Consider the following 13,126-nt stretch of genomic DNA (forward strand, 5'->3'; position numbering starts at 1 on the left):
CAAGACTGGAAGAAACACTGCTTTCTCCAAGCATGAAGCAGGGACTATGGGTAAGCAGCGTAAATCAGGAAAAATAAGAGCAACAAATAACCAAGAATATGCCTCCCAGATGCTTCAGTGAAATGTCAAGGTACAAGCGTACTAATGACATGATTAATCAGTTCACCAGGAAAGTGAGAAAACCAAACTGAATTTAGCATGATTTAACATGTCAAAAGATGCCTCTATTCCAGGCCGCCATGGTTGACTTACAGGGCAGGAGGAACTTGACCTGCACAAGCAGCAGCATAAGCATCTGCAAGCCCTGGAACACTCTCCTTGTGAGGATCAAGAAACCTCTCGACAAATTTCTTCTCGATTTTACAAACCACACCATATAAGTCAACATTTTCTTTCACCAACCCCTTCTCCTTCAGAACCTTTAGGACATAATAACGGGGCATCAGCCGCTTCTTCAGGCTATAACCTAACAGTGCCGGCCTATGCACAATGTACGCAGCATTCAGACCAACCTCCATCTTCAGGAACTCCACAGTACGGCTCAGCCTGTCCTCTGCCGAAGCCAGAATGGAAGGAAGCTTGCCAATCGCGATGCCCACCTCAGCCTCAGAGCATCCAAGAGCCTTTTTCAAGAAATCAAGCTTTGCACCCACCCTCCGAGGGGTGATGCTGGAGATGGCCGAAAGGACGCCCTTGAACATCCTTGAGTTGCGCGGCACACCAAGCATGTCGGCACACACCACAATTTCCTTGACAGCCTCTGGCTCCAGTGCGAGCGTTCTTGGGGAGGCCAAAAAGAGCTTTGCAATTTCACAATCAGTAAGGCCGCAATGCCTCAGAAAAGCCATATTGGGCTCGACCACGCTCTCGAGGCTTCGACTGAGGAGGAGGAGATTCCTCCTGAGGGCCGTGTGCACCTTATCGTATGAGCCTAATAGAGAGAGGTAGAATGGGAGGCGCGAGATCTTGGTGGGATTGGAAAAGATTAGGGGTGCTACGGTGATGAGGCGGGAGATCTGCGGCGTGGAGAGGCCGATGTCGCGGAGCATGCCAATGCGGGGGGTTAGGGTTTCGTCCACCTTAAGGCAGAGGAGCCGCGGGTTCCTGGTGATTGCGGCGGCAAGGTCGGCTTCATGGATGCCGATTTCCGCGAAGAAGGCGAGGACCGCATCGGGTTTGGAGGAGGACTTGAGGTGAGCGAGGGGTTTGGCGGACCTGAGGGCTTGCTCTGGCGTGAGGCCGCAGGTGGTGACGAGGTATTCCTCGGCGACGAAGGGAGCGGCGGCTTCGGCGGCGGCGGCGGCGGCGGTGCTGTAGAGGACGAGGTGGTGGAGGGAGGAAGCGGCGTGGAGAGGCCATGCCGCACGCACGGCGGGAAGGAGGTGGCTTCGGAGGCGGAGCATCATGAGCTTGCGATTCGCGGCGTGGCGCGCTGCGCGCAGAGCTCGCGTGCGGCGGCGGACCCGGCGACGCTGTTCTCTGTCGAACCAGAGCAGCAGGTTGGGGCCTTGGGGGTCTGTTACTGGGCCGGACCGCGCCGAGTTGAACGCAACTACACTTTTTTTTTTCTCGCCGCTCTGGAAACGCCAGCAGCTAGCATTGAGCTTTGGAATACAGAGACAGTCGGACAGGCCAATGCATCTCGACAACAAGATCACCGGCTCTCAGTCTATAATGCTGGAGAGGTGACAGCCGTAGAAGTTTAACTTCAATTTCGGGTGAATGTTACTCAATTTTAGATTTTTAGTACAGTTTGCTGTAAGATGCGATACTGAAAGAAGTGTACCGCGGTTCAGGTGTTTAGCAGGATTGAGGCATTTTTTTTTCCCTAGGAAGCGTATAGCCTTTTGGAATATAGACAGGCCAACCAATCCACCTCAAAAGTCAAGAATAAGCTCAGTGTATAAACCATGGAATACTGGAGAGTTACGAGAGGTGATGACCGCATAGTTTGTAAGATGGTAAGATACTTCATGAAGCTGTTAAACTGTAACATTTGACCAAAAACTCTTGGGAATAGGTATTGCCCTTGGTGTATGTGTCCAAAGTTGCATCTGCCATTTTGCCAGATATGAGTGTAATATGTTTGCATTAAACTTTTACCTGTTTTCTACGATTTGCAAGGCCGGTTGCTTGATGTCCCACCGAACTGTAGTACTAGCATTCACTTCAGAACTTGTAACATGAAAATCACGGTTATACAATAACATTTCAGGCTCTTTTCCCTTGATATAAAAAAGTTAATTACTCTACAATTCATGAAACAACAGTCCATACAAATGCAAATGAAATGCTACAACATGAAAGTAAATCACACAATGCAAGAGTCTGTCACTTTACCATGAAAGACAAGTCCAAACATATCCACAATTCTTTAGTCCAACTCCACCAGAAAACAATATGAGTGCTTTTTGTCAGCCAGAATAATACACTGTTTTTTTTTGTTTTCTCATATATGTTGGATCAACATTCGGCACCTGAGATCTTTGCCATGGTAGCAGCTCCAGCCCTTGCTGCAACTGTGGCAAAAGTTGTTTCACCACAACAGTGCTCTAGTGATACGTAACACATTCCTAGCTTGAATGCACTGCAATTCAAGAAATAATTGTCCAAATAAATGGAAATTAAATTCTAACTGGAAGTGTGTACAACAAGCAAGAGTGAGTCACATGATCATGAAAGATGAAATTCTTCCAAATATATCCAATCTTCAGGCCAACTCCAACAGAAACAATTTGTGAGGTTTTGTGTCAACCACAAGTTAGTTCTACAACTAACAGAAGCAGCGGTATACAGGTGGGAGCAAGAGAGAGATCCATTTTTTTAACTAAATATGCAGCCAGAAAACACAAAACAAAATATGCTCTCACACACAATTAAGTACCAACAAATTAAGTATGAAAGCAGTCGCTTACGAATCATCTACAGGATATTAGAATTCTTTAGGTTTTTGCTAAAAAGAACAAACCAGCAGGTAGTTCTTAATGTTATGGAGCAGGAGCTTAATGATCAGACCAGCAACACAAGCATAAGCTTCTCCAATACAGTGTAGGTGTGGCACAACTAGAAGAAACTGCTGAACTGTATAAACTGATAACAACTCTTGATCAATGGTAAATTGGTAATGCTATTGGTGTAGGTGTGGTACAACTAGCCAAGTAGCCCTGGTATTACCATTTTGCAACAATTGGCTGCTTCAACCTTTTTCTGTTATGCTATTTTGATTTGATTGCGTTGAACTTGCCTTGCTTCAGTTGGCTTTAGTTCAATGACCCACAAGGTTCACTCTTCCAATTATGGTCGTGGTTAGTTCTCCATACTCTACGCAAGAGGCGAGGAAGAAAAAATAGTAGTACACATTACAAACGACAAGCATAGTGATCAGACTATCAACCACATAGAAGCTTCTCAAAGACAATATATAAACAGTGCCAAGTACTCATTCTATTGCATAGCTGAAACTAAACATACCAATAAGTGAAGAGTAAGTACTTCATGCAATTGCTCAATCAAAAGGTAGACAGGCAGCAGCATGAAAAAGAATTTCAAAGCATACACCTGGGGCAGTTAATATAATTTCACTGTGCCAGATGACAAAACATCTTTCATTCTTGATAGGAATGTGTAGGTTGTTCTAAAACAGCTACAAGAAACAGGATGACCACAATTCCCAATTACGGTAAAAAGTTATATTCCATCAAAGTATTGAAAGCAGAAAACATATGGTATTGGGCATTACTACCGAGGAGTGAAAACATTAGCAAGGAGTCCACTCCAGTATCTCTAAATTGATAGGATATATTACAAGGAATTCAAAAATCATAACTACATGCAAGACATCTGTCAAGTGTAAAGATTCACCAGCTATACAAAGAGTTAGCAGCATGCCTGTAACAAGATAGGAGAAAAACTCTTTATCCAAACAAGCAGCATGCAGAATGAGTAAGCTGTGTAAACTTTGGGTCTTCCAAACACTTGTGATGCTACCAAGGTACATGCTTAGTCATGGCATGAGTTACAATTCACTAGAAAACTAAACTGCAATGAGAATGATTTAACCATACTATCAAGGAACATGCTTGATAACAGCCTAAGTAATCAATTCATCAGAAACCCAACTAAAGCAAACATAATTTGGCATGTTAACTTGTCAATAAGGGAGGCAGAACTCCATTTCATGCTGTAATGGCTGGAATTAGGAAGGAGCTTGCTCTGCATCTGCACAAGCAGCAGCATAAGCATCTGCAAGCCCTGGAGCACTCTCCTTGTAGGGATCAAGATATCTCTTTACAAATTTCTTCTCATTTACAGAAACCACAGCATAAAAGTCATGATCTTTCTTCATCAAGCCCTTCTCCTTCAGAACCTGGAGGACATAATGCCGGGGTATCAGCCGCCTCTTCATGCTATAGGTGCACAGTGCTGGCCTATGCACGATGTACTCAGCCTTCAGACCGACCTCCATCTTAAGGAATTCCACCCCACGGCTCAGCCTGACCTCAGACACGGACAAGATGGTAGGCAACTTGCGTATTGCAATGCCCAGCTCGGTGTCAGAGCATCCAAGAGCCTTCTTCAAGAAATCCAGCTTTGCATCGATCCTCCGAGGGCTGATCTGGTGGATGGCAATGAGAGCATACTTGAACATAGGTGAACAGCGTGGCACGCCAAGCTTATCGACGCACACCACAATTTCCTTGAGACGCTCTGGCCCCAATATGAACATTCTCGAGGGGGACGAACAAAAGAACTTGGCAATATCAGACTCAGTTAGGCCGCACTGCCCCAGGAACGCCATGTTGGGCTTGACCACACTCTGCAGGTCATGGCCGAGGAGTAAGGGGCTCCTCCTGAGGGCGGTGTACACCTTGTCGTAGGAGCCCAGGAAAGAGAGGTAGAACGCGAGGCGGGGTATCTTTGTCGGACACAGAAAGACATCGGGGGCGATGGTAATGAGACTGGAGATCTGGGGCGGGGAGAGGCCGATGTCGCGGAGCAGGGCAAGGCGTGGTTTCAAGGATTTTTCCAACTTAGAGCAGAGGAGACGTGGCTCCCTGGCTACTGCAGCGGCGACGGCGGCTTTGGCGAGGCCGCTGTCGGCGAAGAAGGCGAGGACAGCCTCGGGCTTCGAGGGGGACTTGAGATAGGCGATGCGTCTGGAGGCTCTGAGGGCTAGGGCGGGCACAAGGCCGCAGCTGGTGACGAGGAAGTCCTCGACGACAAAGGGAGCGGGGGACGCGGTCGCGGTGGAGAGGAGGAGGAGGCGGTGGAGCGAAGAGGCCGCCGGGAGAGGCGAGGGCGTACGGACGGCGGAGAGGAGGTGGCTTCGGAGGCGCAGGCCGCGCAGCGTCGCCATTAGCCGCCGGACGCGCCGCCCGCTCGTGTGCACAAGTTGGGGGGTGCGAGTGTTTGGGGTTTCGTTAGCGGGCCAGCCGGCCCACTACCAATGGTGATCAGCAAAATTGGTCCAAGGAAGGAGAGGAACAAATTCACAACGAAATGCTAACTCCTTGCCTTCGTACCAGACTTTTTCTGAAACAATGTTTCAAAAACGATTCTGGGAGATAATCTCTTTGCAGATCAAGGCATTGTAAGTTGTTCCTCGCTCTTGAGTCTTCACACTTGAGGTTCTTGAGCAAATGAAATTGGATAGGGACCTGGATAAGACAAGCAGTCCGAAAAGACCTTGCGTTCGCTTTGCACCCTGCAACGTGAGAAAAATCGGAATCAGTGACACAAAAAGCATTTCAAGCTTGGATGCTCTGCTGTGCGATGCAAGAAGCAACAATGAAAATGAAATGCTATGGCATGGACGCGAATTAGAGAAAGCAAGAGACAGTCACAGTAAATTACAGTAGTAGACAGATGAGAGACCACTAACAGGTTTCCTAACTGCGGCTAAACGAAAACATACAGGAAGATGAAACTATGATATGCTCGCACGGGTTTAATTGAGAGCAAACAAATACAAGAGCAGCAGTTTTACGGAGCTCATTCTGAAGTCGGCACAAGCTCATTTCTGAACAGCCAAGAATTGCGTTCCTTCCACAGCGTCTAGAGAATGTGCATGAAGATTAGGAGTCCAGGGCTTTTCTCTGGCACCATCGTAACAATGTCCAACCCATGGGAGAATGCTCCACCAAACATCCCTAGACAAATCACAGCTGTAGAAGAGGTGAACAACCAAGTCCCGCGCTTGATAAAAGAACTGACATTCCTTGTGGTGGCATGCCATTCCCCTGCTCTCCACAAGCGATGATGGAAAACATCACCAGCGATGAATCAACCATACGAAGAACACCTCCAGTGGAGTCATGACTTTCTTTAGGGAACCGGAAGAGCATTTGATATGCAGACTGGGACGAGCACACTGGATTCCGTCCATTTCAGACAAAAGTGTGCTCGGCATTGCTGTACTGTAGCACAAATTTTCATCTCTTCTGATCTGATTCTGCTCTTGCAATTTGGTTGCTGGTCTCCTCTCTTCTGACCTGATTATGCTCTTGCAATTTGGTCGCAATCTCCTCATCGAACAAAAATGGTACCGCGAATAGTGAGTGTTCCGTATCCCATTGTAGCAGCTGCTCTTCATACAGTGGCACAAGTTGTTTCACCATAATCAGGTGCTCTACAGAAATATCTAGGTCATTGGTTTGAAGACCCAATGGTGGGGAATCGATCCAGTTCATAGAATTCTAGCTTGCAGCTCAGCATTTTCGCCTTGTCGGAATGAAATTGGCTACAGACCTGGGCACGAGGAGAAGTCTTTTATGAGCTCAAGTGCCCACTTCAGAAAGTGTAATTTGAGAAATGCTGTGATACAAAGCATATCAACCTTGAAGCAACTGATTCAACAAAAAGTGTCGAGATTAACGAAAACACAATGCTACATCATAGAAGAGAATTTCAGCAAGCAAGAGTCAGTCACATGATGATGAAAGTAAAACAAGGAATGCGAATTTTTTCCAAATATATCTCAAATTCTTGTGTCCAACTCCAACAGAAACAATGGAATCTTTAGTGTCATCCCCGAGGTGTTATACTTACTGCAGCTAAATTAAAACATAAACTGATATAATGGAGTTGCTACATCATATTAGAATTCTATAGTTTCTTTTCTAAAAGAACAAAATATCAGGCACCTACTCAGGTTATTGAGCAGGTTCTTAATAATTAGATAATCAACAAAAATATAAAGCTCCAGGGAATATATGCCTGTGCAAAGTAATCATTTTCTACTGTAGCATCAGAAGCTAAACAAACAATAGGTGAGGAGTTGAGCACTCCATACAACTGCCCGAGCAAAGGGGACACTAGCAGCACATAGTAAATTAAAATTTTCAATATATAGCGTCTTGTTGTGCCAAATGACTAAACATTCCATTCTGTTATTCCCCAATGGAATGACCAATTCAGTTTATCAACTTATATAAAAGACAAATAAAAGGGAACTTTCAATTTGGAATTATGGTGAAAACATAGGTTCCAACAGAGTAATAAAATAGCACATACCAACATAGGATATTTCATCCATTGGGTGATAAATTAACAAGCATTCCTTTATCCATAAATCGATAAGATATATTATGAGGAATTCATGCTACATGCAAGACAACAGTTACATCTATATATTAATCACCAATCAAATAAGTCGGCAGCACGCCTGTAACAAACTGGGAGAATCACCCACCATGAAAACAAGCAGCCAGCAAAATACGTGAACAGAGCAAAGAAGGAAAAGTAAGAGCATGAGACAGCTAAAGTTAGGTCCCCCATATGCTTCGATGATGCTACCAAGCTACAAGAGTAATCACCGCAGAGTAATGAGTGAGCATGAATTAACATATCAACATCTTATCCTCACAGTAGATTTCTGCAAAGGAGTACGGTGGCAGAATGGACACTCAACATATCAACATCTTATCCTTACGTGAACAGTTTGTGTTGTCACGGTTGGATTTCAGGAGGAACTTGGCCTTCACAAGCAGCAGCATAAGCATCTGCAAGCCCTGGAACACTCTCCTTGTAAGGATCAAGAAGCCTCTTGATGAATTTTTTCTCAGCTGGACAAACTGCCATGAAAAAGTCAACATCTTTCTCCAAGCCCTTCGCCTTAAGAGCTTTTGGCGTCAGGCCGCAGCTGTTGGCGAGGTAGTCCTCGACGACGAACTGAGCAGCAGGCGTGGTGGTGGTGGTGGTGGCGGCGGCTGTGCTGTGTAGGAGGAGGCGGTGGACGGAGGACGCGGCGGGGAGAGGCGAGGCGGCCCTAACGGCCTAACGGGAGGGCGGAGCGTCGCGTCTGGCGGCGCGCGGCGCGGGATCTGGTGGGTTCGACCGGCTACTACGGCCAACAAAAGTAGCCGGCAGGGAAATTATGCATGATCGCGATTAATTTGGATCGCGACTGGATCGAGATTATTAGTCGCGATCCGATATTTTACATAAAACCCCCTTTAATTCTGGAACCTTTTAGAAATAAACCCTTCGCCAACAAAAGTAGCCGGCAGGGAAATTATGCTTCCGTCTTCTCGACGATCCACCGGCGTCGACGGCCGCCGCATCTTCCGCACGGTGCAAGGCGCAAGGCTTGATCCATCCTAACGCCCCCCTCTCCCTCAAACCCTACCACCAGTTCTCACTCTTCCGAGGACAGCCGTCACGACCACAATGCACCTCCTCCATTGCCGTGGGAACAGCCGCCGCCGCTTCTAGACGAACTCGAACCCTTGCTGCCGCCGCGAACCCTGAGCTCTCAGGTATACAGATGCCCTGATCTTGTTGGTTGAACGGTGTTTTTTCGTTTCTTTTCATTCTACAAATCTTTTTTCTCTCTCTCTTCGAGGAGTCTGGTGGTGGTGTTCATGTTACCTGACTGACTGTAATAAAACTGTAGCTTCAGAAATAAATTCAAATTTTTAAGGGGCATCTGATGTCGCTGGAAACACATGAAAATGATGTTATAATTTCTAAATAGTCATGACTTACACAGCATTCATTCTGATTCCGTAACAACCCGATGTATGTGTTCTGAATCTTGCTTGTGTTCTTTCTAAAGGAAGAAAAATGTTCTAGCTTTCAGGTGCATATGTACAGTTTAAGTCCTCCAAGTTGATCTAAGCTTTGATCCAACCTTCAGGTTCCTCAGGAAAGCGGTACCATTTACATTGATGGCATCCAGGACATACCCAGCTTCAGACTCCCTGCACTGCATGTTCGTACAGATGAAATGCAACGCTCAAGATGAAGCTGTCAAGTTTCAGCGATTCACGTGTCGTCTCAAAGAGCGCGATCGCATCGTCCACAACACCGTGCTCCAGGTACACCCTCATCATGGTCCTGCAGCAGGCCAGATCGGGAGCCAAGCCTGCCTTCATTCGGTTGAAGATCCCCTGGGCATCACTGATCTTGCCTTCCTTCAGAAAGGAGAAAATCAGGTGGCTGAAATGAGGGCAGGAAGGGGTTCTGTTGCTATTCAGCATCATCTCGATGGCTTCCTCCGCTTCCAGGTAGCGTTTACCCTCAGTGTCAGATTGGCTTTTGTTCAGCGACCTGCAAGCTTCTCTCTTTGTGCTTGCAGTTGTCTTTAGCTCTACATCCCACCAAAATGGTTAGCAATTAGCACTTCGCCTGGAGAAAGATTAGCACTTCGCTCTGGATGCATAATAATATCTATGAATCTGGAAAAATCAAAACGACCTGCAATTTGAAACGGAGGGAGCAGAACAAAGATCGGTTCTTGCAGCATTCAAAACGGCAAAGCCGACTCCTATGCATTTTCTTTTCAGGTGCTGGTTCAGTCCACTACTGTAAGACGTAATTACAAGATGTGCAGGCTCTGAAGACTTGAGGCCTGTTCACTGTTCTTACGAGAATGGGTTCGGTTACTACTGCAAACTGGGACCAAGAAGAATTAGTTGATGGTGATCTCAGCCAGATAGCTATAATCTGAACAAGCCAGCAAATTTCTCTGTGCATTTGCAACCAAATCCGAACGAGCTCGTCAGATCCAACAAATTCTGGACGCATTTGGCCTTTGTTTGGGCGAGGACGGCCGGGTGCCGCAGGCGGTGACGAGGTATTCCTCGGTGACGAAGGCACCGGCGGGTTTGGTGGTGGCGGCGGCGGTGCTGTAGAGGACGAGATGGTGGAGGGAGGAAGCAGCGGGGAGTGGCCGCGGGAAGGAGGTGGCTTCGGACGCGGAGCATCTCGAACTTGCGAGGCCAACGAGTCGATGACGACGATGAGCGACGAGGTGGCGGCCATCGGCCGTCGCCGTCGGCGGCGGGAGGAGAGAGCGATGGCTATCTCGGCGGGGCGGGCAGAACATTTACGTAAGACCCTGATTATCGCGACTATTAATCGCGATCCAAATGTTTTCATTAAACATCCTAAATTGGATCGCGACTATTAATCACGATCCAAATATTTAAAAAATACCCCTAAATCGGATCCACATTTTTGCAGCGACCACCCAGGCCGGCGGCACGGCGAGCACCGGAGGGAGGAATTGGACGCCGGCGAGGCGACGTAGAGGAGGCCGACCACCTCGGTGAACTCGGATAGAGGTGGAAGGCCCTAGCCTACCTCCGCCCCACCACCACCTCAAGGAAGACGAGGAGGCCAAGGTGGTGGCGAGGCCGACGGCGACGAGGACGAAACGGCGGGGGCGCGTTGCCGGCGGACGGGAGGAGCACGAGAAGCGCTCCATGTCTGCGCACGCGTCCGGCAGAACGGTGCATCCGGATTACGCCGCCGTACGCTGCCGCTGGGAGGCTGGCCGGGATTAATAATTTCTTGTTCACCGGCACGGCAGGTATCAGGAGGCCTTACGGGCCTGCGCTGGCGTCAGGCCGCAGCTGTTGGCAAGGTATTTCTCGACGACGAACTGTGCTGTGCTGTTGGCGTGGTGGTGGCGGCTGTGCTGTGTCCTGTGTAGGAGGAGGTGGCCGGAGGACGCGGCGGGGAGAGGCGAGGCAGCCTGGCGGCGGGAAGGAGATGGCTTCGGAGGCGGAGCATCGCGTCTGGCAGCGCGCCGCGCGGGATCTGGTGGGTTCGACCTCGACCTTGATCGGTAGCTCCTTGCCAATTCTACATTCAAATTCATCTTATGTTTTTATCACGTTGAATTTACTTCTTTTCAGATTGGCTTTTGTTCAGCGACCTGCAAAGCTTCTCTCTTTGTACTTCAAGTTGTCGTTAGTTCTAGATGCCAACAAAATGGTTGGCATTGCCCTTAAAAAAATGGATGGCATTTCGCCTGGAGGATCGAGAACCAACGTGTAAGCGAGGAACTGTGGTGTGTAGAACAAAGATGATCGGTTCTCACAACATTCAAAACGGCAAAGCCGACTCCTAGGCATTTTTTTTCAGCTGCTGGTTCAGTCCACTACTGTATGAAGACTGTAATTACAACGATGTGCAGACTCTGAAGATTTTAGACCTGTTCAATGTTCTTACGAGAGAGAAAATGGCTTCAATTACTACTGGGTGGCGGCCAGGGGAGGAGCCAAAGCTGGCTCCACTGCTTTTCCCCTTTCATTTTTCCACTCCGTTTCCTTCCTCCTCCTCCCAACCTTCAGATCTGGTGTCTCGTCCAACTCCGGCGTGGTGGTGCTCGCCACACGATGCTTAGGCATAGATTCAGTGGGGGCCCTTGCAGATCAAGCCTTGGCTCGCCCGTTCGAGCTGCTCCCCGTCGTTTTGACGGCGGGTCCCCGTGCTGTGGTGCCGTGGGAGCCGTGCGCGGTCCCTGCTGTGACCTGTCGCCGGGGGCGAGCGCCAGCTCTTCGCCGCGGGGCATCGCTGCTGGCGTGCTGGGCCTGGCACCCGGATTTGGGCCTCCCAATGGCTGCGCCGCCACGGCGATGCTTGGGGCTCAGGGCTCCGTGACATCGTAGGTGCAGTCCAACGTGAAGGAGCGGGACGGGCGAGCATATTCAAATTTATTCAAAGAACCTGAACGAAAGTTCCAAACCAATTTACAAACCTATCAAATACTATCAAATACTTTTACCTATTTAAAATCTAATGGACCTAAGAATGGTGTTAGGAATTAATTTAGAGACTAACGGAAGTAAGAATGAACACGAGCAAAGTGTCGGAAAAAGAGATTTAAAAACCAACACAAAAGTACGGAAACTCCGCAAAACTTTTCGGAGAATCCGCAACTTCCGGAATATCTGTACAAATCTTCGGAGAATCCGCACTTACGGAGTTTCCGAAAAATTCTCTTGAGAATCCGTAAAAATCTCCGAAATTTTCCGCAACTCCAAAAACATCATGCGTGAAGAAGTTGGAAAAATCTGAAACTCGATCAAACGACCTCCAAAAATCACAAAATTTGAACCATACACTCACAACAACATACCGAGTCTATTCCCAAAGGCTCATTTCAAAAAAAAAGCTCAAATATTCATCACAAATTTTGGAGAGCACCAAAACCCTACCAAGAACTCGAGTTTTTGGGAAAACTAGCCTTCATCCTTCATCCTCCCCCTAGGATGGAGAAATCAAGAGAAAAGAAGCTCTCACCCTCTCATCTCCCTCCTCTCCTCTCTCTAAGCACTTGGCTAGCCTCTAACCAAATGAAATTAGGGTTCCAAGCACACTTCCAAATCAGCCAACTCTAATATATATAGTCTATGCTGATGATGAAAATACCCCTACACCTACAAGTAAAATAACCACCCACGCAGGAGCATATTGGTCCATTTTTGTAGACGCATCGGACGAACACGCCACCTTCACGACTTTTCTTCACCTCAACGCAAGCTTTGCGATGATGCCACGTGCCCTCCTTCTCGAAGCTCCGGCCGCACCGAGCTCGCCCTCCGATTTTGAGGCCCAAACCGGGAAACCTGCTTGCACGGTGGTTTTGAGACCCAAACCACCCAAACCGTCCATCTCCGCTTGGCCGCCACGCGACCTCCTCGATGTCGACGCGTGTCCGACCTCCGCCAAGCCTTTGACTCCTCCGTCCCGCTTGACTCGACCGACACTATCTCCATCCCGTCATGTTCTCTCGCCCTTCCGTGCACCATGTGGATCGCCCATGACTCCATCCAAACTCCTCAGGTCCCTCGGTCCAAGCCTACTCGTGTTCACCCTTCACCGTCCTTGGTCCATC

At 48.1% G+C, this 13,126-nt stretch overlaps 2 protein-coding genes across 4 annotated transcripts; both read right to left on the reverse strand.

Moving 5' to 3' along the window:
• Nucleotides 1-248: 248 nt before the first annotated feature.
• Nucleotides 249-1,406, reverse strand: LOC117856624 (transcription termination factor MTERF15, mitochondrial). The gene has a single exon (XM_034738964.1). It carries the CDS (start codon nt 1,404-1,406, stop codon nt 249-251), a length of 1,158 nt encoding a protein of 385 aa, XP_034594855.1.
• A 2,351-nt stretch (nt 1,407-3,757) lies between these two features.
• Nucleotides 3,758-8,243, reverse strand: LOC117838287 (transcription termination factor MTERF15, mitochondrial). Of its 3 annotated transcripts, XM_034718260.2 has the most exons (3): nt 7,931-8,243; nt 5,987-6,747; nt 3,758-5,704 (listed from the first exon to the last, which is right to left on the reverse strand). In XM_034718260.2, exon 3 carries the CDS (start codon nt 5,354-5,356, stop codon nt 4,196-4,198), a length of 1,161 nt encoding a protein of 386 aa, XP_034574151.1. In that variant the 5' UTR covers nt 5,357-5,704; nt 5,987-6,747; nt 7,931-8,243; the 3' UTR covers nt 3,758-4,195. The 3 variants fall into 3 exon arrangements, with proteins under 3 accessions (XP_034574151.1, XP_034574160.1, XP_034574142.1); XM_034718269.2 differs by lacking the exon at nt 5,987-6,747; XM_034718251.2 differs by having other exon boundaries at nt 3,758-6,747.
• Nucleotides 8,244-13,126: the final 4,883 nt, after the last annotated feature.

This window comes from Setaria viridis, chromosome 1, assembly GCF_005286985.2.
Source record: "Setaria viridis chromosome 1, Setaria_viridis_v4.0, whole genome shotgun sequence".
Taxonomy (NCBI): Eukaryota; Viridiplantae; Streptophyta; class Magnoliopsida; order Poales; family Poaceae; genus Setaria; species Setaria viridis.